At 39.7% G+C, this 25,793-nt stretch overlaps 1 protein-coding gene across 1 annotated transcript in view; it reads right to left on the bottom strand.

Moving 5' to 3' along the window:
• ATP1B3 (ATPase Na+/K+ transporting subunit beta 3) overlaps window positions 1-25,546 on the bottom strand; it is a 40,410-nt gene extending 14,864 nt beyond the window's left edge. The window contains exons 1-2 of the mRNA XM_019747205.3: window positions 25,263-25,546; window positions 4,128-4,256 (exon numbers count right to left, since the gene is read on the bottom strand). Coding sequence (XP_019602764.3) covers window positions 4,128-4,256; window positions 25,263-25,371 — 238 coding nt within the window. The 5' untranslated portion in view covers window positions 25,372-25,546. The remainder of the gene's footprint in view (window positions 1-4,127; window positions 4,257-25,262) is intronic.
• Window positions 25,547-25,793: the final 247 nt, after the last annotated feature.

The raw sequence follows: 25,793 nt of genomic DNA, 5'->3' as shown, positions 1-25,793 counted from the left end.
TAAAATAAAAAGGGGGAAATTAACAGCAGCAAATTCCTTCTCTCCTTCCCTCTCTTTACTCTTATCCCTGAAAGGCAGATCTTAGTAAATCATGTGTTCACAAGTAGGTTGAAATGATCAAGCACTTCCCACTTCTGACTATGCAGGTCATCTACAATGGAAGACAATTCCAAATCCACAAAATCAACTCAGACATTACCAATTAAAAACCTCCCTAAATCTGACTGGCTACATTTATAATTACTCTGTTCCATACTTTAAAAGATACAAAGTTTTACTTTGTACTTTCTATATTCATTTTTTTCTAACAAATATTTTTACGTTTTGCCAATTTACCATTAATAGAGAAAAATTTTAGCAGATCAAAATCTAAGCACTTTTGTCATTCCAATTACAGCTGTATGGAAACATTCATAAAGAAAGCTTACCTTATTCAGTGAAAGAGGCCCATATAATTTTTAACTCTATGGTTAAATATTCTTCCTTCAATAAACACTGCCTTATAAAATGAGATTTTCTCATACTGAATTTGGAGTATAACCACCAACAATATCATATCAGGAGTCAATACCCATGTATATAGAACATGTTGCATGAGTTTATTAATAGAAAATGTAAGCATATTTATCTGTAGGAAACATAATCAAGCTTCCATTTTTAATATAAGCTTTCCTTGTTTAAAAAGCATTAGATCTAGATTATTAATTCAGCTTTCCAAAAAGGCATCGCTTGGGTTTGGATGATCCCATTTGCCTATTTTTCCTTACTACTCCACCCACAGCAAATCACTATAAATTCAATAGTAACTTCTGATTTTTCATAAAAGTGTTTATTATAGTGTGGACAAAAAAGGGGCGCTGTAATAAATCTAACTGAAAGTAACCTCACAGGGTGATCTGATCAAAAATTCCTAACGGGGCAGGTCATGGTGGGCAGTCAGGCCCCAGGCCTGTAACTTCCCTAGTAAAAGGTCATCTTTGCCTTAAACAGGCCCTGTCCATTGTTTTGGGGTATCTAGGGTTAACACACCTTTGAAATGCCTCTTTTTCAGACCCTGTGGGTAGGGTTTGGAGTTAACAGTTTAATCCCGAGATATAAACTGCTTTCTGTTCTCCACGATGAATCCTTTCCATAAAGTGACCGGCCGGTACTACCAACTACCTGGGTTCAAGGAGCCGATTTTCCCGACCAACTTTTCTAGGGATTCAGGAACAGGAAAGTGAAAGAATTTCCTGAGAATGGGTCGGAATTCCCACCTGGAAACCCTACCTCTGGGAGGGTACCAACCTTCAAGAGATAATCTTGTTAATTATCTTGTAATCCAATTCCTCCTGGCCCCGCTTTCTCCCACTTACATGCAATCTTCCTTACATTCTCTCCTTAAACTGGGAACTGTCATTCTGGGAGCATTTGAGATCTTGCTTCCCGGCAATGTCGTCAGTCTGGCTCAAATAAATTCTTACAAAAATTCTCTGCAGGTTTCTTACATAGGCAGTAGAAATAAAACCTCTAATCACCCAATATAAGAAACGACTATCTGTCTATGTCTAAGTTTGTTTTTCTTAAGGTTATACAGCAGCAACAAGATATTTTATATCACAAGTAAAAAAGTAACAGCCAATGCAGCTTGCACATAACTATATAAAAACACCTAACTTTTAAGAAAAACCCAAAGTAAAATATGTAAATTTCTAAATTAAAGAAATTTTAAAGAAAAACATAAAGATACACATGCTATACAAAAGACTGCATTCCTTTACATGACTAATTTCTAACAGAATTTTTAAATGATTCCATTTACAGAAACTTTGTCTTAAGACCTAAATGTCTAAAACTGAATTTCCAATACAAGTTCCTTCTTAGATTGTTTAGCAATGCTCTTGGAGCCCTAGTTACAACCTGCTTAAAACACTAAAGTAAAAAACCACAGCAGGAATATGCAGAACAGCTGAATTTTTGACATAGTACATTCCAAATAAAGTTCTTAGCTTATCCCAAAACAAGAATGTCAACAGAATTTGAAAACTACAATAACTCTTATTTCTTCCCAATTTAAACCACTGGGGATGAGTGTGTGGGTGCATCTGTACAAGTGTGGATGGGAGGTATGTGTTTATGTTATATGTATATATTAACATATATACCAATTTCAAGCTAGCACTTATTTTACCAGGTATAAACACATTATTGAAATGATGGTTATGGTAAAAAAAACAAAAACAAAAACAAAAAACAACTTAGAAAATACAAGGTAGAAAAAAAACAAAAAATACCCACAATCCTTTTATGAAGAGAAAATCATGTATAACAAACTAATGTATGTTCATCTAATATTATATATCTATATATATGAACGTGTGCACATATACTTTTATTTATTTAAACTAGTAAGTACTACAATACAACTGGTAAAGAACTCATTTTAAAACTGTGTACTTAAATATACTGAATACATTTTACTTATATTACTTATGCAATTATAAACAGAGTTTAGTGTTTCTGAAATAGATCAGATTGTGTTCAAAGGCAATAAAGTCATGGAACTTAAGTAGCAAGAAAAAGAATTATTATCTTAGAATTAGTCTAAGTAGAAAGAAAACAGCCACAATGAGAGATGAGGGAAAAATCAGCATGGAGCTAGTTTCTGATACTTGGTCAAATAAACTGAAAGAGTTAAAACTTATTCACGATGTTTAGACAAATACCAGTTGCAAACAAAAGAAAAGCCATAGACCAAATTGTTCTAAGAAAAAATGGTTGGAGGAAACTCGTTCAGTTTGGCTACAGATATGGCTCAGAGGTCCTTGCAGTGAGCAAGGATCTGGAACAGGGTCCTCTGTCTCGGCACCCCTGACATTTGGGACTGGGTAATAATTCGTTGTTGTGGTGGCTTGTCCTGTGCAGTGCAGGATTTTATTTAGCAACATACCTGGCTTCTACTTGCAGTAGCACCTCTCTAGTATGACAACCAAAAATGTCTCCAGATACTGCCAAATGGCCTCTGGCTGAGCACCACTGGTCCAGATAGAAACCTCCTGCTGGATTCCCACCTTCCCTGGCCGGCCTGCTACTCCAGTCCTACTCCTAAGGGGAGAGCCTCCCACCTCTATTGTCTCTACAAGTTGTTCACACATTTTGGGGAATTATATACACCGGGGCTCCGCACATTATTATCTTACTTCTATAAAAACTGCCAGCACCTGGAGGACAGGGGCCATGTCCAATAATGAAGGCAGAGCTGGCATTCAGTTTTAAAAAGACAAAAGTGTGATTGAAACAAGTGTTTCAGTTAAGATTTTTTTCTGTACTAAAGTATACTCTCCAGTATCCTGGAGAATTTTTATCCTTAAGATCATCAATAAAGCAGCATTAAACACATTTAGAATATACACATTGTATTCTCTATTGATGTATCATTATTTAATATTTTTAACCACTTCCATACCAAGCCATTAAAACCATGAAGCACATATTTTACAAGACCACGGCTCTAACCTGAGCTAGAGCCAAAATATATATTTTGTAAGTAAATTAACCCAGGACAAAGTGAAACTGCTACCCTGTTTCCCCGAAAATAAGACCTAGCCAGACCATCAGCTCTAATGCGTCTTTTGGAGCCAAAATTAATATAAGACCTGGTATTATTACATTATACCCAGTATTATTATATTATATATTATGTTATATATTATATTATATCACATTATATTATATTAGATTAGATCTGGTCTTATATTATAGTAAAATAAAACGGGGTCTTCCATTAATTTTTGCTCCAAAAGTCGCATTAGAGCTGATGGTCCAGCTAGGTCTTATTTTTGGGGAAACATGGTACACATATTCATAAAAGCCATTCATATCTGTAACTGTATTGGTCAAATTTGGCTTCACTATAATTCTCAATATTAACTTCTGCCTACTCCTGGCAAAGGACTCAAGATTTATCAGCCCAGGTCTTTGTATCAGTATGTAAATATTAAAGGTCTTTGTATCAGTATGTAAATATTAAACAGCAAACAAAACCCAAAACTTTCACATTACCTAACCCCAAAGTTTATCTTTTATCTGCTAAGTTAGACAGATTTGTGATAAAGGTATAAAAGCCATGATAACTGCAACATAATTACCTGGACTAGAAATCTGGTCTCGATATTTTGGAACCTCATCGTTCAGAGTCTGAAGCATAGCCCACATTGTGAATGTGAAGAGTGCAGCCAGGAACCCATAAAAGACTAGGTAGAAGAGCAAGATCAAACCTGTAAAAGAAAACAAACTTATGAAACTGGAGATAAGCACATATGTTGAGTTCGCATGTGTGTCCAGGTTAAAAAAAAGAAACAAACCAACCACTGCAAGGCCAAGATTCCAAGCTTTGCCATGCACACAGCCAAGTATCTCCATATTCAGAACAATATGAATTTGCCTAAGCAAGGGGGATTTCAGCAGGCAGCACCCACATATCCTGTAACCCCTTCTCTCCTCTAACACTTCCAAGTAGCTTCCACAGAGCGTACTCAGGTTCAAGGTCAGAGCTTTAAAATTCCAACACATAGGGGAGTGTTTCCCAAAATGTACTTGATGACCTCTAGAAAGATAAAAGATGATTTTAGGTGGGAGAAGCTCAATATGTACATGTTCCTTTAAGTGGCAAATAGAAAAGAATTAGTACATCAACTCTGTATTTCACACAGTAGTTAAAAAATGGGTTGATTTAAATAGCCAAGAAATGTGAAGAAAGGCAAATCATGAAGACGGTATTCAATGAATCAAGTTTAGGAAACACTGGTCAAGTGGGAGGCTCATGCAAAAGTAAAAAAGAGGGTAAGACTGAGAAACAAGCTCCCCCAACCAAGGGGACTTCACAACTCCCCTGCTATACACAAGGCAAGAGTTGGCAGATGCAATTCTCAACATCAAGGGCTCAATCTTTTTTTCCTTCACAAAAGAAAAAACACTAAGATAGATCTATCGTAAGCCAGTGATTTATTTTGGGAACATCTAACATTAATTACTTTCTGCAAATGTCTATATTTGAAGTTCTAACATTGGAAGTGGTCACCATCAAGATTATATATTAGAATATGGTCACACATTTATGCTTAAATGTTTAAAAATTGATCAAAGAATATTAAACAAATCCTCAGGTACAACAGTGAAGAATATATATAGAACTCCTCAGAGTTGAATTAACATCAGCTTTATTTCCCAGTCTTAACAACCTACTTTTTCGTTTGCCTCAGTCTATTCCTCGCAGAGGGGCTAGAGCAGGGATTCCTAACCTGAATTCTATGGACCCCCTCACTCCCACCCCCCAGCAAGGATTAATGTCAGTGCTTCTGAAATTTTCTGTAATAATATACAGTGGTACCTCGGTTTTTGAACGTAAACCGTTCAAGAAGGCCATTTGAGTTCTGAAACGTTCGAAAACCGAGGCACAGTTTCCCCATAGAAAGTAATACAAAATGGATTAATCCGTTCCAGACCTTTGAAACCAACCCCTAAAACTGCAAATTTAGCATGAATTTTACTATCTAATGATACCATAGATCCATAAAATTTACAGTGTTCGTAAACCGAAATGTTCGTCAACGGAGACGTTCGAAAACCGAGGTACCACTGTATTTCAGAACATATCCTTGTTTTGGGGGGGAGGGGAACAGCTCTACAACATTCTTCTGATTCTCCAAAGACCCCATGACCCCAAAACACACTGTGCCAAAATCTAGGTAATTTTTATTTTTAACCACAGGCCAGATACTGCCTCCCTTTTCAAGTAAAGGGGAAATGATTAAAGCAATTTCACTTTCATTTCGACTAGCATTCCCCCGTCCCCACCCTGCCACAATTACCAGGAGGCCAAGAGAGGGAGCGAGAGGACAGAAGGAAGAAAGGAGAGCATGTCACCTTCAGACAGCATCACTGCCCTACCACACACAGGGATCCTGCTGCAGAAAAAGGAAAGACCGATCTCAGTGAAGCAATCAGTGTAACTATAGGAGGAAACGAAACACATGCGAAGCCCAAGGCTAATTTAATGAAATATGAGAGAAATGCTTCTTTAAGATCTAGGTGTCTGTAGGATTCTTCCACAACTAGTTGTAGGAACTAATGGATAAAATACTCCACACAGCAGACAAAGGTAGACAAATACATAAATGTAATAAGAATGGGCTGTGTTCCAATAAAACCTCATACAAAAACAGGCAGATTGAGGCCACAGTAATTTGTCAACCGATGCGATATTAAACTGGAGAAGTCTGAAACAAAAGTGCTAAGAGTTTAATTATTTAGCAGTGTTTTTAAGTCATTTCAAAATATTAACATTTTCAAAACTTGATTTTACACTTCCAGGAAAAACACTGTAAATGAAAATTATAAAAATGGTTACAAAGGAAATGAACATATAGTAGACATAAACAAGCTGTATCCAAATATACTGTCTAAAGAACCACTTCACAATGAAAAAAAGTGTTAAAACTTCCTAGAGTTGGATTCATAGAACAGATAGACAAATTAATAGCCATGTCCCAAATCTGATGCCATATACTAGTTAAGTCAATTTTGAATGTAAGGAGTCAGCAAAGAAGTACGTGTAAATAAGTGACTTCCAGCACTAAAGCAAGTTTTCCCTACTTATAAAAAAATCATTTTGCGGGGCCCCAAATCTAACATTTAACAATTAAGATTAATCTCACTTATAAATATCATACATGAAAGACTACTCACAAGGAAAGCAACACTTAACCTCCTCTCCCCTACTAAGAAAAAAAGCACCAGAAAATAAAAGCAAATTATAAATTGCTGCTTTCACACAGGGGTGAAATTGCAGTGAGATACTCAGACGCAGTTTTCTGACAGGCTAACAATGACGGAGATCACACTGGGGGCAGCCTAGGTTAGTAGGTAATAGATTAGGGTAGATGGTACCTACTCAATGTGCCATGTCTGCTTCAGCGCTACTTACTGTAAGCAGGAAACCATAAATGAAGGCCAAACCGTGATTATACTGCTAATGTTCTTTAGCTTAAAATCCTTCAAGAATTTCCTAATGTCATTAACCAACTAAAGAAACATGGACTAAAATTCTGAAGAAACATCAGTATTCTAAATAGTCTGAAGTCAACAGAATCATAACCAAATGTTTACTAAAAACAAACATCAAAAAGTTTAATGCTGTAATTGCCATTTTTGAATCATTACAGTGTCATTCAAACAGTGCAGAAGGTACAACAATCCTACTTCTACGCTCTGAGATCTAAGGGCACATAACAGAAAAACTGTCAAAAGACTACAAATTTCTGCCCCTCCTCACTCCCTCTTCCCTTTTGTTCCTTGAGAAATCCATTTTAAAATCCTTTTCCCCTCAGCTTTTTTCCTGAGATGCAGCTAGAGTCAGGCTTAGGCTAAAATCCTGGCCTGAGCATTTTCCAGCTGGGACATTGGACAAGTATCCCACTCCCATTTGAAAAACAAAGGGTAGTAGTATCTAATTATTCACATTACAGAAAGGAAAATAAAAATCAAGAGATTAGATGACATAAAAACAAAACTCTTCAGGGGAACAAAAAGGTCAACAACAAACTAGAAACATTTCTGGAATGATGCTGCAACCAGGCTTTAAGGCTAAACAAGGTTTAAAGTTCAATCTAATCAATTACATTTTACTCTCAAAAATGTTTTTAACAAATGAGGTTTAATTCATGTAGACTTTTTTCCCCCCCAAAGATTTTATTGGGGAAGGGGAACAGGACTTTTTTTTTCCAAGTCAAGTTGTTGTCCTTTCAATCTTAGTTGTGGAGGGCGCAGCTCAGCTCCAGGTCCAGTTGCCGTTGCCGTTGCTAGTTGCAGGGGGCAGAGCCCACCATCCCTTGCGGGACTCGAGGAATCGAACTGGCAATCTTATGGTTGAGAGGACGCGCTCCAACCAACTGAGCCATCCGGGAGGCAGCTCAGCTCAAGGTGCCATATTCAATCTTAGTTGCAGGGGGTGGAGGCCACCATCCCTTGCGGGAGTCAAGGAGTTGAACCAGCAACCTTGTGGTTAAGAGCCCACTGGCCCATGTGGGAATCCAACTGGCAGCCTTTGGAGTTAGGAGCATGGAGCTCCAAACTCCTGAGCCACCAGGCCGGCCTCTCATGTAGCAAGGCGTCTGGCCAAAGTTCACCCTATGTCACCTAGGGGAGAGAAACAGGTTGTGACCAGCCACTCGGGTTCAACCTCAACTGGGTGTCCGACAAGTCAGCCTGGCACTGACCACAAGCAGTAGCACAGACTCCCCAAGTTCAGTGATCAGACCCCCCCACCAATATCCTCGCTTAAGATGCCACCCAAACTTCTGACCACCTGGCTACAATCTGGGAGGTTCCTACCACCCCCTCAGGTTTTGGAATGCATTAGAATAACTCAGAACTCAAGAAAGCACTATACCAATGGCTGCATTTTATTATCAAGGATACAGAAAGGGTGGGGTTCTGAAGGGAAGGCAGTTTCTATGCCCTCTCCTCCTAGAATGAGGGCACATCCCCCTCCCAGCACACCAATGTGTCCCCCAACCTGGAAGTTCCACGAAGCCTCAGTATCCAGAGTTATGGGTTTCATTATGCAGGTATGACTGACTAAATCATTGGCCATGTGACTGAACTCAATCTCCAGCCCCCTTCTTTACTCCCTAGAGGTCAGGCGAGCTCCAATCACATGGTTGGTCCTTCTGGGTACCAGCCCACCCTGGAACCTATCTATGGGCCTACTACCAGTCATTCTATTAGCATAATAAAGACACCCCTATCACCCAGGAAATTCCCAGGGTATTTAGAAGCTCTGTGCTAGGAACCTGGGACAAAGACCACACAAATTCTTTGTTATACAACACTGGCACAGGTAATGGGAGTTGGGGGGATCTTTAGGCTTCATCAAGTACTGCACATGACACACCTGGCTCGACACACTTTGAGACCCTATGATCTGACTCCCGACTCCTGCAAACGTCCTAGTGACCTGAACACCTAGATACTGGAAAGACGGCCTCTTCTGAGAATTCTGATGACTAGAAACGACTTCCCCTTTGTATATAAATTAGCATTGTTTAGTTTTAAATTTTTTCATTAAAGCAGAGGCAAGTATAATGTTTTATTTTCTTTATTTTTATTTTTTTAAAGATTTTATTGGAGAAGAGGAACAGGACTTTATTGGGGAACAGTGTGTACTTCCAGGACTTTTTTCCAAGTCAAGTTGTTGTCCTTTCAGTCTTAGTTGTGGAGGGCACAGCTCAGCTCCAGGTCCAGTTGCCGTTACTAGTCCCACCAACCCTTGAGGGAGGGGGACCGGCAACCTTGTGGTTGAGAGCCCACTGGCCCATGTGGGAATCGAAACAGCAGCTCCTATCAGAGATAGGAGCACGGAGCTCCAACCGCCTGAGCCACCGGGCCGGCCCATAATTTTTAAAAATCAATTATATGGGTAAGTACAAGTTAATATATGGACAAGTACAACTTTAAAATCCTTTGTGTATTTGGGTTTTTAAAAATAACTTTTTATTGAGGTATAATTCACATTCCATTCGCCTATGAGTGGAATTGCTGGGTCATATGGTAACTCTATGTTTAGCCTTTTGAGTATGTGCCAGACTGTTTCCTAAAGCAGCTGTGCCATACTATATTCCCACCAGCAAGGTTCCAATTTCTCCACGTCATCAATATCTCTTATTGTAATTTTATACAGACATCCTAGTGGGTGTGAAGTGGATATAATCTGCATTTTCCTAATGGCTAATGATGTTGAGCATCTTCTCATGAGCTTATTAGCCATTTGTGTCTTCTTTCACTGTCTATTCAGATCTTTGGCCCAGTTTTAAATTGGATTGTCTTTTTATTTAATTGAGTTATGAGTTCTTTATATATTACAGATACAAGCCTCATATCAGATATAAGATGTACAATTATTTTCCCCCTTTCTATGGATTATCTTTTCACTTTCATGGTAGTGTTTTTAAAGCAGAAAAGTTCTTAATCTTGATGAAGTGCAATTTATCTATTTGTTCTTTGGTTGCTTGTGCTTTTGGTGTCATAGCAAAGACACCATTGCCTAATCCAAAGTCATAAAGACTTTTCTTCTAAGAATTTTATAGCTTTAGCTCCTATGTTTCAGTCTATGATCTACTTTGCATTAATTTTTGTACATGGCATAAAGACTGGGAGAAAATTTTTACAAAACATTAAACCAATAAAGGGCTTCCTTGCATCTAGAATATATGAATGCTTACAATAACATTATTTTTTTTAAATGGGGAAAAGTTTTGAACAGAAACTTCACCAAAGATGTAAGGATTAGAAAACTAAGCTCAGGCTGGCCCTGGTGGCTCAGGTGGTTGGATCGCCGTGCTCCTAATGCCGAGGTCGCTGGTTCGATTCTCACATGGGCCAGTGAGCTGCACCCTCTACAGCTAAGACCATGAACAACGGCTCTCCCTGGAGCTGGGCTGGTGTGGGCTGCCCTGGGCTGCTGTGTGCTTCCGTAGGCTACCGTGTGAGCGGCCAGCAGCCAGCATGAGTGGCCTGCAGCCGGTGAGAACAGTTGTAAGTGGCCGACCAGCAACCAACTGCCTCAAGCCAGGGGTGGGGAGCCCAAGGCTCATAATACCAGCATGGGCCAGGGAGCTGTGTTCTACATAACTAGACTGAGAAACAACAGCTTGAACTACCAGAATGTGGGGGGTGGAAGGGAGGAAGAAGAAGGGGGGAGGAAAAAAAGAAAAAGCTCATGAAAAGGTTCTCATGACACCATTAATCATCAAAGGAGGGCAAGGCAAACGAAAATCACCGTGAGCTGCCTGCCACCACTCGCTCCCCAGAATGTGCTAGAAATGTTCAAGACTGACCATACCAAGTGATGGTCCGGGAGTGGAGCAACTGCAACGCTTATACACCGTGGGAATGCACCAAAACAAAACAAAAACAACACAAAAAACATTCTATAAAACAGTTCGGCAATTTGTTGAAAAGTTAGCAATATGCACCTATGATAACATCTCACCAATACATTCCTAGATATGTGACCAAGAAAAATGAAAACACATGTTCATAGAAGAAAAGGTGTATGAATAGTCACAGATGCCTTATTTGTAATCACTAAAAACTGCAAATAACCCAAATGCACATCAACAGATGAATTAATTCGTCTATATCAATACTGTTCATGAACTATTTCTCAAAATAACTATGCTGAATGAAAGAAGTCAGCGCCTACTTCCCCAACCCCCAAAGTACACACTGCATGATTCCATGTATTTAAAATTTGAGAAAACGCAAACTAAAGTGTCAAAAAGCAGGTCTGTTTTTGCATGGAGACTAGGGAGGTAGAGAGGTGGATTATAAAGGGGCAAGAGGAAATTTTGTGGGTGATAAATATTATCTTGATTAGTGCCAACAAATCTAAAAGAAATCCACCAGAAAAAAAGAGGGGGAAGAATGCGCAAAGAAATAAATTTTCTATCCAGATTGGCAAAAGTTGGAAAATATCCTATACCTAGACACAAACAGGTGAAATTTCAAAACACCAAAAATAAAGAAAAAATTTCTTAAAGCTTCTAAAAAGACAAAACAGATTACGTAAGGCAGAGAAATATGACCAATATCAGATATCTCATTAGCCAAAAATGAAACAATATATTCCAAATTGAGGAAAAATGATTGTGAACTAAAAGATCAACCAAAAAAACAAAAGGAGGGCCGGCCCGGTGGCTCAGGCGGTTAGAGCTCCGTGCTCCTATCTCCGAAGGCTGCCGGTTCGATTCCCACATGGGCCAGTGGGCTCTCAACCACAAGGTTGCCAGTTCAATTCCTCGAGTCCCGCAAGGGATGGTGGGCTCTGCCCCCTGCAACTAAGATTGAACACGGCACCTTGAGCTGAGCTGCCTCCCGGATGGCTCAGTTGGTTGGAGCGCGGGCTCTCAACCACAAGGTTGCCAGTTCAATTCCTTGACTCCCGCAAGGGATGGTGGGCAGCGCCCCCTGCAACTAAAAATTGAACACAGCACCTTGAGCTGAGCTGCCGCTGAGCTCCCGGATGGCTCAGTTGGTTGGAGCCTGTCCTCTCAACCACATGGTTGCCGGTTCGACTCCCGCAAGGGATGGTGGGCTGTGCCCCCTGCAACTAGCAACGGCAACTGGACCTGGAGCTGAGCTGCGCCCTCCACAACTAAGACTGAAAGAACAACAACTTGAAGCTGAACAGAACCCCCCACAACTAAGATTGAAAGGACAACAATTTGACCATTGTTCCCCAATAAAGTCCTGTTCCCCTTCCCCAATAAAAATCTTTAAAAAAAAAACAACAAACAAACAAACAAAAAACAACAACAAAAGAACATTTCCAGACACACAAGGACTCAGGATTACCTCCCTCAAATCCTACCTGAAATTGGTCATGCAATACAAAAAAAATTGAAGAGCAATAGCAAAAAATTGTTAAAAACTCAAGAATCCTCCAACAAAGCAAGGGAAAAATAAAATATAATAATGGAAAACTATAAGTAGTAATTAAAAAAGAATGTCCAAAAAAGTAGTCAAAAACCCTAAGAGGAAAAAGTAACCTCAAAATGATACACACCACAGTACTTAAATTTAAAATACTCAAAAGAAAAGAGTACAGAATTCAATAAATATACTTGTATGTATGTATTTATACACAGTGTTTGTTAATGGCCCACAAATGTACAAAGCAAATTCATAGCGATTACCTCTGAATAAGGAAGGGATTGGAATTCCTCTCCCTCATCAGATCTAAGGAATAACTCATATACAATAACTTTCATTGATTTCAAATGCACAATTCTATGTTGACTGTTGTATAACCTGTAAAACCACCACTACACTAAAAATACAGAAATTTCCATTACCTCCAAAAGATTCCCTTGTGCTCTTTTTATAACCTACACATCCTTCACCAGTCAGCCAGTGATCTTGTCACTATATTAGTTTGTATTTTATATAAAGTTAAAAATTTTAATTTGTTTAAATTTAAACAGGGCAAAAATATTTTGTATTAATAAACAGTAAATAAAAATCAAGATACAGCATGACAGCCATGAACCTTCGTGATGCTAAGTGGCTTGCAATATATAAAACAAAAGCAGAATTACAAAACTTATCACAATCATGAGTATATTTTAACAGACCTCTCCCAGAAATAGACTGAGTATACAATAACAAAAGGATAGTATTTTTAAAACGCAACTGACAGTTATCTAATATATGTAGAACGTTTTAGTCACCAGAATACAAATTCTTTAACAACTTAGAACATTGCTCCCAAACTGATCATGACTTAAATTACAAAAACAACAAAAAATTGGGCAGGCCCAGTGGCTCAGGCGGTTGGAGCTCCGTGCTCCTAACTCCAAAGGCTGCCAGTTCGATTCCCACATGGGACAGTGGGCTCTCAACCACAGGTTGCCAGTTCAACTCCTCAAGTCCTGCAAGGGATGGTGGGCTCTGCCCCCGCAACTAAGATTGAACATGGCACCTTGAGCTGAGCTGCCCCCAGATGGCTCAGTTGGGTGGAGCATGGGCTCTCAACCACAAGGTTGTCAGTTCAATTCCTCTAGTCCTGCAAGGGACGGTGGGCAGTGCCCCCTGCAACTAGCAGGCAACTGGACCTGGAGCTGAGCTGCGCCCTCCACAACTAAGACTGAAAGGACAACAACTTGACTTGGGAAAAAGTTCTGGAAGTACACACTGTTCCCCAATAAAGTCCTGTTCCCCTTCCCCAATAAAATTAAAAAAAAAAAAAAAAAAAAAAAAAAAAAACCCTAAAAAATGAAGGCCACATTCTCTAAAATCAAAGTAAATATATTAAAAATTAAAATAAAAAGGTAGAAAATAGACTTCTAAGTAGTCTTCAGATTAAAAAGAACAAAACCTGAAATTTAAAACGATAATGTAGTCAGAGCAGAACACAAAGGAAAATCCACAGCCTTACATGCATTCACAAAAACAAGTAAGACTAACAAAAAAGCCAGGTTTTTAATTCAAGACTAAATAAATTCAAGGAAAGTAAGAGAGACTTAAGACAAAAGCACAAATAGAAACAAATGCAAAAAATATTTAATTGATCAATAAAACCAGTTTTCAGTTAGTAAACTTGAAAATAGATGAAATACGATTTTTAAAGGAAAACAAACATTTCAAATCAGTTTTTTACAAAAAATAAACAGAGCTGTACCCCTAAAAGATACCAAGTCCAAATAGCTTAGTTGGTTCTCCCAATTTTCAAGGAATAGACTTTTTTTATACATAAATTATCCTTTCTGTATGCTCTGTAAGTTACCTAAATAGTAATTTTATAAAGCTAGCACTATCCAGATACCAAAACTGAACAGAAAAGTACTCACCCAAATTACACATTCATTTTATTTTACAAACTCTTATATAGAACTTATGTACTGTAGTGTGATACAGACACAGGAGTGGAGACATGAATCAACAAAATACGATATCCAAGAAAGAATGCATATAAAATGAAGTTTTGTATTAACAAAATTGGCAAGTCAAATCAGTGAGGAAATGATGGATTATTCAATATATTTGGGGATAAGTGATTTGGTACAGTCTATAAAAGATCGTCAAATTCGTGATGCCAATTTAAAACAAGCACAATTTTAAAAATAAAAGAGTAAAGAGACAAAAAAGAGCAAAAAGATGAGCAAGCGACTGAAATGGAAACTGAGTAAACATAAAAATATCCTCAGTTGCAGTTATCAGATAAATTGCAACTTAAACCAACCAGATACCAGCAAACTCACAAAATTTTTAAAGAGTGAGAATGTCCAATGCTCAGAAAGTTGAAGGGAAATAGGTTCTTTTATCCACTGCTGGTGGGAGTATAAATTGGTACGGCTTTTTTAGAGGACAGTCTATTAATAATAAAAATAAGCATATACCATAAACTGGAGATTCCATTAAATTGCTGCAGTATGTGTGCGTAACTATTTAGGGTAGATACTGAGAAATGGAATCTCCAGTTTATGGTATATGCTTATTTTTATTATTAATAGACTGTCCTCTAAAACAGTATCTACCCTAAATAGTTACGCACACATACTGCAGCAATTTTTAAGAGAAAACTTGGACACAATCTAAATATTCACCACAAAGAAATTTATGTATCTTGGATCTATATCTCTACACTATGGACTATTGTGCAATGATTCAAAGGAATAAATCTCTTTTACTGACATGGAAACATAACCAAGACATACTAAGTGAAAAAAAAGCAAGTTCTAGAACATACATTTTTCCTATTACTCATGTAAAAGTGGAAAATTACTTATTCCTAGGTATTTCATAGATAGCCATAGATACACATATGTAAATGCACTGAAAACAGACAGGAATACTGACAAATAATCATCTTCAGGAAAGACTCCATGATAGGTGGAAGGCAGTAAAGAGAAACATATGAATATATTCATGTACTCTTTTTTCTCCAAGATGCAGTTAGGAATATTTACAAATACACAGAAGAGTTAAATGAAATCTAAGTAACACCAATAAACCCTTCCAGATTCTACAGTTAAAACTCTATTACATTTATCTCGTAGCTATTCACCATTTACTTATTTTGTATGCATTTCAAGTTGCAGATGTCAGTACACTTCACTCCTAAACACTTCAGCATGCATATTAACTAAAACTGAGAGAAAAATTACCTTCAGTGAAACACACAAGTCTCCAATGTACCAACAGACGGCTTCTGACAGATGCATTCACCTGATTCAAACTCCTATCAAGATACAGAAATTACCGTCCTCCTACACAGTTCTCATGCCCCTCCCCAGTCAATCCTCATGCCCACTGCCCTAGAGGCAAACACCATTCTGGGCTTTTTTCCAGCACAGATAAGTATTACTTGTCTTAGAAATTTCACGTAATTGAAATCATATAGTATGTATTCTCTTCGGTGAAGCTTCTTTTACACTAATCCTCACTGAGATTCATCCAGGTTTTGTGTATCTGTTCCTTTTTACTGTTGAGTAGTATTCCATCGTGTGGACACACCAGTTTGTTTATCCATTTTCCTGCTGATGGACACTTGGGCTGTTTCCAGTTTGGAGCAACTACGAATATTCTTGTACAAGTATTTTCATGGATATGTTTTCATTTCTCTTGGGTAAACACCTAGGAGTTTATCCAAAGTAGATACACCAAATATTATGTTTTAAGAAGTATTACAGTTAACAGTGGTCACCCAGGGAAGAAGCAGAGGATGACAGAAGACTTACTAATTGTTCACATCTGTCTTGTAAAAATTCAAACAGTGGTGTTACTTTTGTTACATGAAAAGAACGAAGCCAAGAATCCACATTCCACTTAAGACCAGTTCAGGTTTCTTGGGTCAACCTAGACCACTAACTCTTAAGTTCCAAAGAGAGGTCAGCAAACCACAGAGGCTACCCGTTTTTGTAAATAAAACATTGAAAAACAGCTACGCCCATTAGTTTACATATTGTCTGTGGCCACTTTCAAGTGACAATAACAGAGCTGAGTAGTTGTCACAGGCACCGTATGGCTGGCAAAGCCTAAAATATTATCTGGTCATTAAAGTTTGCCGCCTCCTGTTCTAAAGCATTCATACAGGTTTTGCTTTCATTTCAAAGTGACATTTGAAACTACCTCATACAACTTTTCTCTTATAGAGGAAAATGAGATTTAAAATATTATCTAAGCTGAGATGGAGATGTGGCACTAGAATTCAGGTCTATATTCTGAGTCCTAGTTGGGTTGCCTTCTTAGCATATTTGTGTATTTCTAAGATTCATGAAGTTAAAACACTTATTTCATATATACGTGTATGTATACGTATCTATAATAATGCCAACAGGCTCACTGTTACTATGATGACCTATCTGGAAACTTCAAAATGAATCAGGAGTTTAGTGGAACAGACTCATGGTGAGCTAAGGGGAATTAAGTCTTTATACACAAGTTTCTCTACAATAAGACTTTCAGTGTGAAGCTATAGCAATTAACCTATAATACTCTCAACTTTAGCTCAATGAACAGGTGAATCACAAACTGAAACTAATTAAATGATAATTTGTTCATCAAAAAAATAGTGTTGACTACGTGCTGGTTGTAGGGATACACAACACAGAGGTAAATCATCTAGTTAGTAGGAGCGATATATATAAACACCTTTAATCCAGGATACAAAGTTCTAGGTGCTATGGGATACGGGGAGTAATAGGACCAAAGCTGCAGCCTTAGAAATAACCGGATAGCAGTGAGGTTACTTGCACTGGTTTGGGTCACAGTGACTCTGATGAGTCCTTGGAACTTTGTGGGGTGCAGCAGGCGCTAAAGAGCCCACTTTCTCAGAGTCAACAACACTGTACTTTTTCAAAAGCGGCAGATAAAAAAAGTTGGAAAGCCAATGTTCTATGTGAACTTGGAACAACTTTGAAAAAGTTCCAGAAGCTCTTTTATCGGGTGCTTTAAGATTTGTAATCAGAGAATTTAAAAGAAAAGGCACGACCAGATCTTAATAAAGTAGGGCAGTTTGGTGGGAGTGTTAAGGGCTAAGAAATTTCCAATCAGTGGTTAGCATTATGAAGCTAGGAAAAATGAGCACCCCAGGCTCCCTGAAAGGGTGCTATCAGAAATATTGGGGGCAGGGGGTGTCTGCAGGGTGAACAGGCCAGAGAAAATTAATTCCTGAGTTAATGGCAGTGGCAATGAGAGTGTGGGTCACAGATTCAAGAGGTAACTGGCACCACCCGGCCAGGTTTTGAGCCCAAATGACAAAAATAGCCACGCTGCTTTAAAAAACTGCAAACATAGGAGCAATTCAGACCTTCAGTGGAGAAAGAGGAAAGCGCTCCATTTACTAGGTGATACATAAGGTACCGGAATCATCTAAGACTCACTCTCTCAGGTTTATGGGATATTCATGAAGCAACGGGAATCTGAGAGAGATGTTAGTCAAGAAGTAAAACCTGTGAGTGACCCCGGCAATTGTTTTATGAGATGGCAAGGGAAGGCGATGAGGAGTAAACAAGACAAAGACAGAGCCTGGGAAACAGACGTTTAGGAAACATGAGAGTGAAGAGCAGATAGGAAGGTACCAGGAAAAGAATGGTTAGAGAAGCATGGAGTGGGGGGTGGGCTAAGAGTATATTTTACACACACACAGTGTGATCAAAAAAATACAGTGAATATTTAAATTTTAAAAAATTTATTACAGTAAAAGACACATTGCCATTAATCCCCCTCAAAATCCTCCCCCTCGCTTCAAACACACTTATCCCATCGTTCTTGCCACTTTCTGAAGCAGTTCTGGAAGTCCTCTTTCATGAGTCTTTAGTTGCACTGTCGTGGCTGCCTCGATGTCCTGAATCATTCTGACTTTGGGGAAGAGTCAGAAGTCACACGGTGCCAGATCCGGTGAATAAGGTAGATGAGGACACACCGTAATGTTTCTATTTGACAGAAACTGCCGTATACCAGAAGTGATGTGTGACACGGAGCCTTTCCATTGTGATCAAAAAACACGGTGAATGCTGCTGCCGAGTGCCATCCAACAGAAAGGCAAGGATCTTCAATACGGGCATCGAACCTTAGTAACAGTGTGTGACAAGTTTCACCTTGTTTGGTGCAGTCAGTCGGGTGTGAGCTATGGTTGAGAGAAAGTGTGTTTTAAAGTGTGCTGTAAATCATCCTCCATCATAACGACACTCCATGTCGCACATCGCTTCTGGTATATGGCAATTTCTGTCAAATAAAAACATTACGGAGTGTCCTCATCCACCTTATTCACCGGATCTGTCACCATGCAATTTCTGGCTCTTCCCCAAAGTCAAAATGACCATGAAAGGTAAACGTTTTGAATCAATTCAGAACATCAAGGCAGCCATGTGAGCGCAACTAAAGACCCTCACGAAAGAGGACTTCCAGAACTGCTTCAGAAAGTGGCAAGAATGATGGATAAGTGTGTTCAAAGTGAGAGGGAGTATTTTGAGGGGGATTAATGGCATTATCTTTTACTGTAATAAAATTTGTTTTTTATTTAAACATTCACCATAGTGTTTGATCACACCTCATATACGGCCACTTTTTATACACCAGATACTGTCCAAAGAAAAGTACTTCATGCCTTGGAATGGGTCAGTTCCAAAGTCATACCTTACCATGGCACTAGCAAAATACTAAGGGAAAGTCACAAATAGAGCCAACTCCACAAACAACTCAGTAAGAAAGCTTAAACAGGTATGTGGCAGGCTAAGTTAGAGAATTATTTTCAGAAATATTAGCAATAGCACCCTGTAGGGGAACGGATGACAATATTACACAAGACCCCATTAAATCTGAGAGCAGGTAAGATTAAAAAGAAAAAGCCTAAAAAACAATAAAGCAGGACTCAGGAGACCTGAATAATAACCCTGGTTCTATCATCCTAATCAAATATACAACCCAGGTCACAAACTCAGCTAAGTATCCAATGAGAAAGTTAAGTGGAAGCTTCTTCAGAACACTGAACTATGTAAATCTAACAAATGCTGTAGCAAAAAAAACAAAAAACAAAAAAAGAGGGTAGAGTGTGGTATGTCCAAACCTTAGGGGAACCATTATACTATGATACACCAATACCATCAGACATTTAACACAAAGTTGCATGGCAGACAGTTGGCTCACTTGGTCAGAGCGCAGTGCTCATTAACACCAAGGTCACCAGTCTGATTCCCACATGGGCCAGTGACGTGAGCCCTCCACAACTAGATTGAAAACAATGACTTGACTTGGAGCTAATGGGTCCTGGAAAAACAGTTCCCTAATATGTCCCCTCCCCGCAAAAAAAACCAACAACGTTGCAGAAGACTAATTACACGGGAACATTTCATAACAGTGCTCATTCATTCAATGATTTTTATTACATTCCCACTAAGTGCCAGGCAACAGGCTAGGTGTTAGAGAATCAAAGATGAATAAGACGTGAATAACAAGCTTACAGTCCAATAAATGGGCAACAACAGTACGACATAAAGTCATAAATGCTCTAACAGAAAACAGTATTATGGGATACACAGGAGCACTCGACACAGTCTTAAGGCAAACAGGTGCTCAGAAATATTGACCAGAGATCAGGCCATCCAAGCTGACAGCTGAGCAGCCGTGCCAAGGTGAAGGAACGAGAGGCTCAGAAGCAAGGAAACAAGTCCAGAAGGGGTAGGAGAGAAAGACGTGAAATAGAGAGAGATGACAGGAGAGGAATAAGCCAGTGAGATTATAAAAAGTTTGTATTCTATGCTAAGGAGCACCTAGGGACAATGGAGATTTACATGAAGAGGGACCCATGAAACAGCCAACTGAAGATTTCTGACAGACAGTTGGTTGAAATATGAAAAAGCCATATGACTAAGAGATGCAGATTTGGGAGTCCTAACACGAAAGCCACCAGAACACATAAATTCTAGCAGAAGTATGGACCGTTCCCATAGAGGTGACAGAGAGGGCCAAGGACACTCCCAATGCATCAGCCTCTAAGAAGGTGGCAGAAGAATAAAAAAACACTCCCTTCAAACATTCAGTAATAAAACTAGGTATCTAACTGTATATTTAAAATTTTTATTTATACATTTAAAATTTTTTATTTACTCATAGGAAAAAAGATTAAAATGTTAACAGTGGTTATTCTAAATGGTTAAAGATTACAGGTGAGTTTACTTCAAAATCAACATAAATGCATTAATTAGAAAATAATAAATGTATCTTTCAAAGTTAAGTGGATTTTTCCTCCTCCTATTACACAGTGTTAAATGATGGGTCCTTAATCAAACATATGATAAATCACGGAAAAGTTGTTACTTTTCCCAAAAGGTAGGAGGGTTTTATAATTCTTTGGACGTAGCTATTAATAATTTAATTCTAGACATACAAATTCAAACTTCAATTTCAAAGAAATCAAATGATTTGGGGGTGGGGGAGACTGCTCTTTAGCAACAGTAAAGTACATATTATGGTAATTCCAATGGTGTCTGGAACACAACACATGAATTTACCCCTCCCCTGCCGCTACCTGCCTAGGAACTAGTACTGCTCCTGCTAGTACATCATGATGGCTCAGGATGGCTCTGCCACACCCACCACTGACCTTCGTGTACAGTCTGCACACAGGCAAGTCCTATCACTTTCCCAATGGTGCATGTTTTTGTCAAGTTTAGAAAGTCACACTCCACAGGACAAAGAACAATACCTCAGAAAACCATGTGATACTGATAAAATAAACACACTTGCCTTCTCCCCTACAGCCAGATACCCAAGAAGGGATAGGATAGTGTCTGATCTCCAAAGCAGAGCATTTACTGAGGCATGACCCACAATAGGAGCAGGTGACTGAGAAAATGGCACTTCACGGACCTATTACAAAAGAAAATGCACATGAACAAAATAGTTGTTAATAGTTTCGGTCCGGAATCCTGACTCTGCTTTGAAATCAGTACTCAAGTTCAAAGTTAATATTAATATAAAGCATTCATTAACAAATAACCTTAAACTAATGAACTCTAAAAAAGCCCATAAAGCAGATGTCATTAGATGAGGTCATGTCATAATTAAAAAAAAAAAAAAAAGCTCTGGTCGGGGAGGCAGCCTGAAGGCCCAAGGATTGTCACTGAATGAGTGAATCTGGACAAGTCAGATATGTGGGTTCAATTTTCTCACCTATGAAATGAGGGTACAGGGTTAGGTTAGTGGTTTTCAAGCTTTTCTGACTGAGACATAGTAAGAAATACACTTTACATTGGGGTTATCTAAGTATAAAAAATACAGAAAAGTTACATGGAACATAATAAATAAACTTATTAGGTAGAATGAACTTTGATATTTTTTACTATTCTATTTTTCATTATTTAAAAAAATGTTAATTGAAACACGTGGTCTACCTACAGTTTAAATAACACTAGATGATCTCTAAGCTATCTTTCACTACGATTGTATTTAATGCATTTAGGCTTAATATTTGTAATATTAGCCACAAAGTGCTAAACTTTTTTTTCATAAATGGCAACTATTTATTCCTGATGTGTCTTTACTGTTCAGATTCAGAAACATGCTCTAGGTATACTCTGATCACCTACATAGTGTGCTTTAGAAGGTTGGTGTGACAATCAAATGAGGTGATTTTCTGTATTTAAGCATTTTAAACTGCTGTAACCAAGTGTAAGATATTAGTCAAATATTTAAGTAGCTACTCAAAATCTTTATATGTAGATGTTTTAAATAAGGCAATGTGATGTAACGTGCAATATTTCACTTTATACTAAACGGAAATGGCAAAATTGCTTTGTAAATATACGTGCTTTTAAAATACCGAATGAATTTTAAAAGGAACCTCAGATTATATGGGACAAATGTACTAAAGACTTGAATATAAAAAATAAAATCAGGAACCATCTTAAATGAATGTCTTTATAAAATCCTTGGGGCAGAATGCCTTTCTCTACATGCTTGCAGACCCAGCAACTTCCCTAAGATAAAAACAAAAAGAAGTAACCACCCTCATCCCAGTGACATTAAATTCAAAAGCAACTAGGAAAAAAATTGCACAAATGAGTTTTTTTCTTAAGAAAAACTTAACATGTTTTCAAAACATGAAAGTTACATACATTATATTTGACTTAGAAATTCCACCAGTAGAAACATATCTCAAGAGAATAAATTTGTAAAAATGTATAAAGGTGAAGGGAATTGGGGAGGAGGGACCCGTACATTCAATAATTCAATTAAAAGAAAAAAAAATCAAGAGTTACTCATTTTCCCTATTTCCCATGCATACATGAGGTATATATGTTAATAAACTTGTTTATTAAAAAAAATCAACAGTACATCTAACTATACAATGGAACGCTAATCAGCTATTAAAAATGGTGATACAGATCTTAACATGGGAAGATGACCGCTCAAAAGATAATAAAGCACCTAATTGTATGATCTCTTTTTGTAAAAAAGAAAAATAATGGTATACACATTCCTGAAGTCTACCCGCTATACCGAAATACTAATAATGGGCATCTTTGGGGTGATCAGATCAGGCGGGTAGCCCATACAGTGCCTTTCTGAGAATAAGAACAAGATACCCCTTCTCTAGGCAGACCCCCATGCTCTAGAGTACACAGCCTAGTGAGCTGAATATGGCTTTCTGCCTCCACACACCACTTCCCCACGTACCTTTGGAGGGATGCCCTTAGGTTGGGATAATTGGATAATATGATAATTTTTGCCTATTTACGCCATTCTGCACTGGCTTACTATTATTACAATAAACACAGTTTACTATTTGTTGATAAGAGTAATACTTTATTTTCAATTTTGATAAAAGGTCTTGCCTTAATCCCTAAAACTAATCCCAACTTTACTGGTACTACTTTTACTGCTCTTAAGGAATGTCCTATATCCTTTGATAATTTGTGCACAGGTAATCTATTTAAATGCATATACCAAATAAAATCTCTACCCCAATATCATCCAATACAAAGGTTAGACAGAGAGTCCTACCTGTAGTAAGAAATGTCATTCTAATACAAAGTGAAGCTACTAATGACTGGAAAAGCCACTAAGAAAAGGAAAAAGTTAAGTCTACGAAAATTAATCCTTCTCCACGACTCAAAAACTCCTCCAGCAAAAGTTAGTGCAATCTAGAAACAATAATAATTGTTCACCATCCCCCCCCCTCCGGCAAGTTAGTGCAATCTAGAAACAATAATAATTGTTCACCATCCCCCCCCATTTAACTGCGGATGCAAGATGTATTTCCTCATCACACTAGTGGGTTCCCAAAAGACAGCCATTTAAATAAAAATCGTGAGTGATTACCATGCAGTTAGGCAAGGCATCTGTAAAATAATACAACCGCTGGACTAGGATTAAAAAAGAACTGGGTTCTTTTCTTGGCTCTGTGGGATATGTAATTTCAAGCACAGCAAAATCACAATTTCTCCAGATCCTTTTTTTTTTCCTTCTCTAAAGTGAGGGTTGGGCTAAAAACCTCCAAGGCTCCTTTCAGCTTGTGATAGGACTTAAGCCACCTTTTCATCCACTCTGGAAGAGCCAATTTCAGTCAGCAGCAAACTCTCTAATAGCTAATTTACTCTTCATGCTTCTTGTTAAAATGTGCCCACATAGTTCTCAACTCTAGAAATTTATTCTGACTCAGAAAAAAAGGTCTGTCAAGATCCACAAACGAATTTTTTTCAAAAGCCCCCCCGCAAAAAAGTAAAACTTAGTTTACTTAAGTATAAAGGCAAAACAGAGAAAGCCAGAGTGAGCACTAGTCCTTATTCAGACATCAATACAATTAAAAAAAAAAAGAGGCACTAAAGCAACACTACACTAGTGAATGGTTTAAATATTTCTTTTAAAACAAAGAACTCATGTAGAAAAACTGCTAACATACAACCATCACTACGTTTGAAGGCACAGAACATTGTGCCATTCAGATAGGATTTACTTCCCCCCAAAGAAACAAATTTCTAAGGAAGAAAATCTCTGCAATTAAAAAAGGAATTAGAAAAAGAAACCAAGCTATAAAGGTCTTTTCACTGTCCAAAATCAAGTGCATTTTCGTGGCGTAACTCACCGCGGCATTCATGCAACCCACACACTTAACACTCACTCAACTCGCACTCTTCCGACTGGTTGGGGTGGCAGCGTAGACGAGTCACAAGATAGCGGCGGGAGTGGAAATTTCCTCTCCCCCGGCGTGGGGCAGGGTCTGGCTTCCTCGAACCACTCGGCGCCGCCCGCGCCTCCGCCAGGGCCTCTCCCTACCGCCGTGCTCTATACAAAGGAGGCCAGGGCGCTCGGCCCCCGCACACTCGGGACTCGGATCCGGGTAGGTCCCCGGCTTCCAGCGCCGCCGGAGGCGGGAGGCCCGGGCAGCACGTGCGCCTCACTCCCGGAGGGGAGGAAGAAACCAGCACGGCTGGGCCGGGGCTGCCCGCGGGCCCCGCTGCTTCGGCCGCAAGCGATGGCCGTCCCGCCCCATGAGAAATGAATGGGGCCGCGCTCCGCTGTCGCTGTCGCCGCCGCCGCCGCCGCCGCCCGGGGTAGAGTCTGGAGGCCGGGGGCGAAAACCGCTGCGGGTGGTGGAGGCGGTGGCGGCTCCTGGGGCCCCCGCGCGGGGAGCCGCCTCCCGCTGTTCCTTTACCACCCGATCCCGCCCGGCGCCCCCCGGACCACAGCCGGCCCCGGGCGCCCAACCGCCGCCTGCTCACCCCAGCTCTTGGCGGTGCGCCCCAGGAACTCTCCGGTGGTCGGGTTGTAGATGAAGAGCTTCCACTCGGCCAGGCTCTGGTTGAAGGACTTCTTGTCTTTCTTCGTCATGGTGTGTGCGCCAACGGTGAGAGGAGCGGCGGCCGCGGGGGTGGAGGCGGCAAGGAGAGCGGAGGGGCGTCCCGGCTCAGGCGGCGCAGCCCGGAGACAGCGGCTGAAGGTGGGACGGCGGAGGAGCCCTCCTCACTGCCGTGCGCACTCAAGCCGACTGCGCCGCGCCGAGCCGGGCTGCCGCTGGGGCCGCGGGATCCTGACGTCTCCGGCCGCCACAGCCAATCCCCGCGCCGCTTGGCCCGCGCCGCCGCCGCTGCCACAGCCTCCCGCCCGCGGCCAGGCGCAGCCCCAGGCGGAGAGCACGCCCCGCCCACAGCCCCGCCCATCCCTGCGCGCCCCGCCCTGCGAGTCCCTGCTCGGGGGACGCTCCGGCCTCCCTTCACCCTGGTCAGAGGAAGCAAAAACTACGCCCATCAACT

The sequence above is a fragment of the Rhinolophus sinicus genome, chromosome 5 (genome assembly GCF_057876585.1).
Source record: "Rhinolophus sinicus isolate RSI-liver-muscle chromosome 5, RSI-T2T, whole genome shotgun sequence".
Lineage (NCBI taxonomy): Eukaryota > Metazoa > Chordata > Mammalia > Chiroptera > Rhinolophidae > Rhinolophus > Rhinolophus sinicus.
Note: the sequence above shows the minus strand (reverse complement) of the source record. Positions and strands in the feature narration are given on the sequence as shown.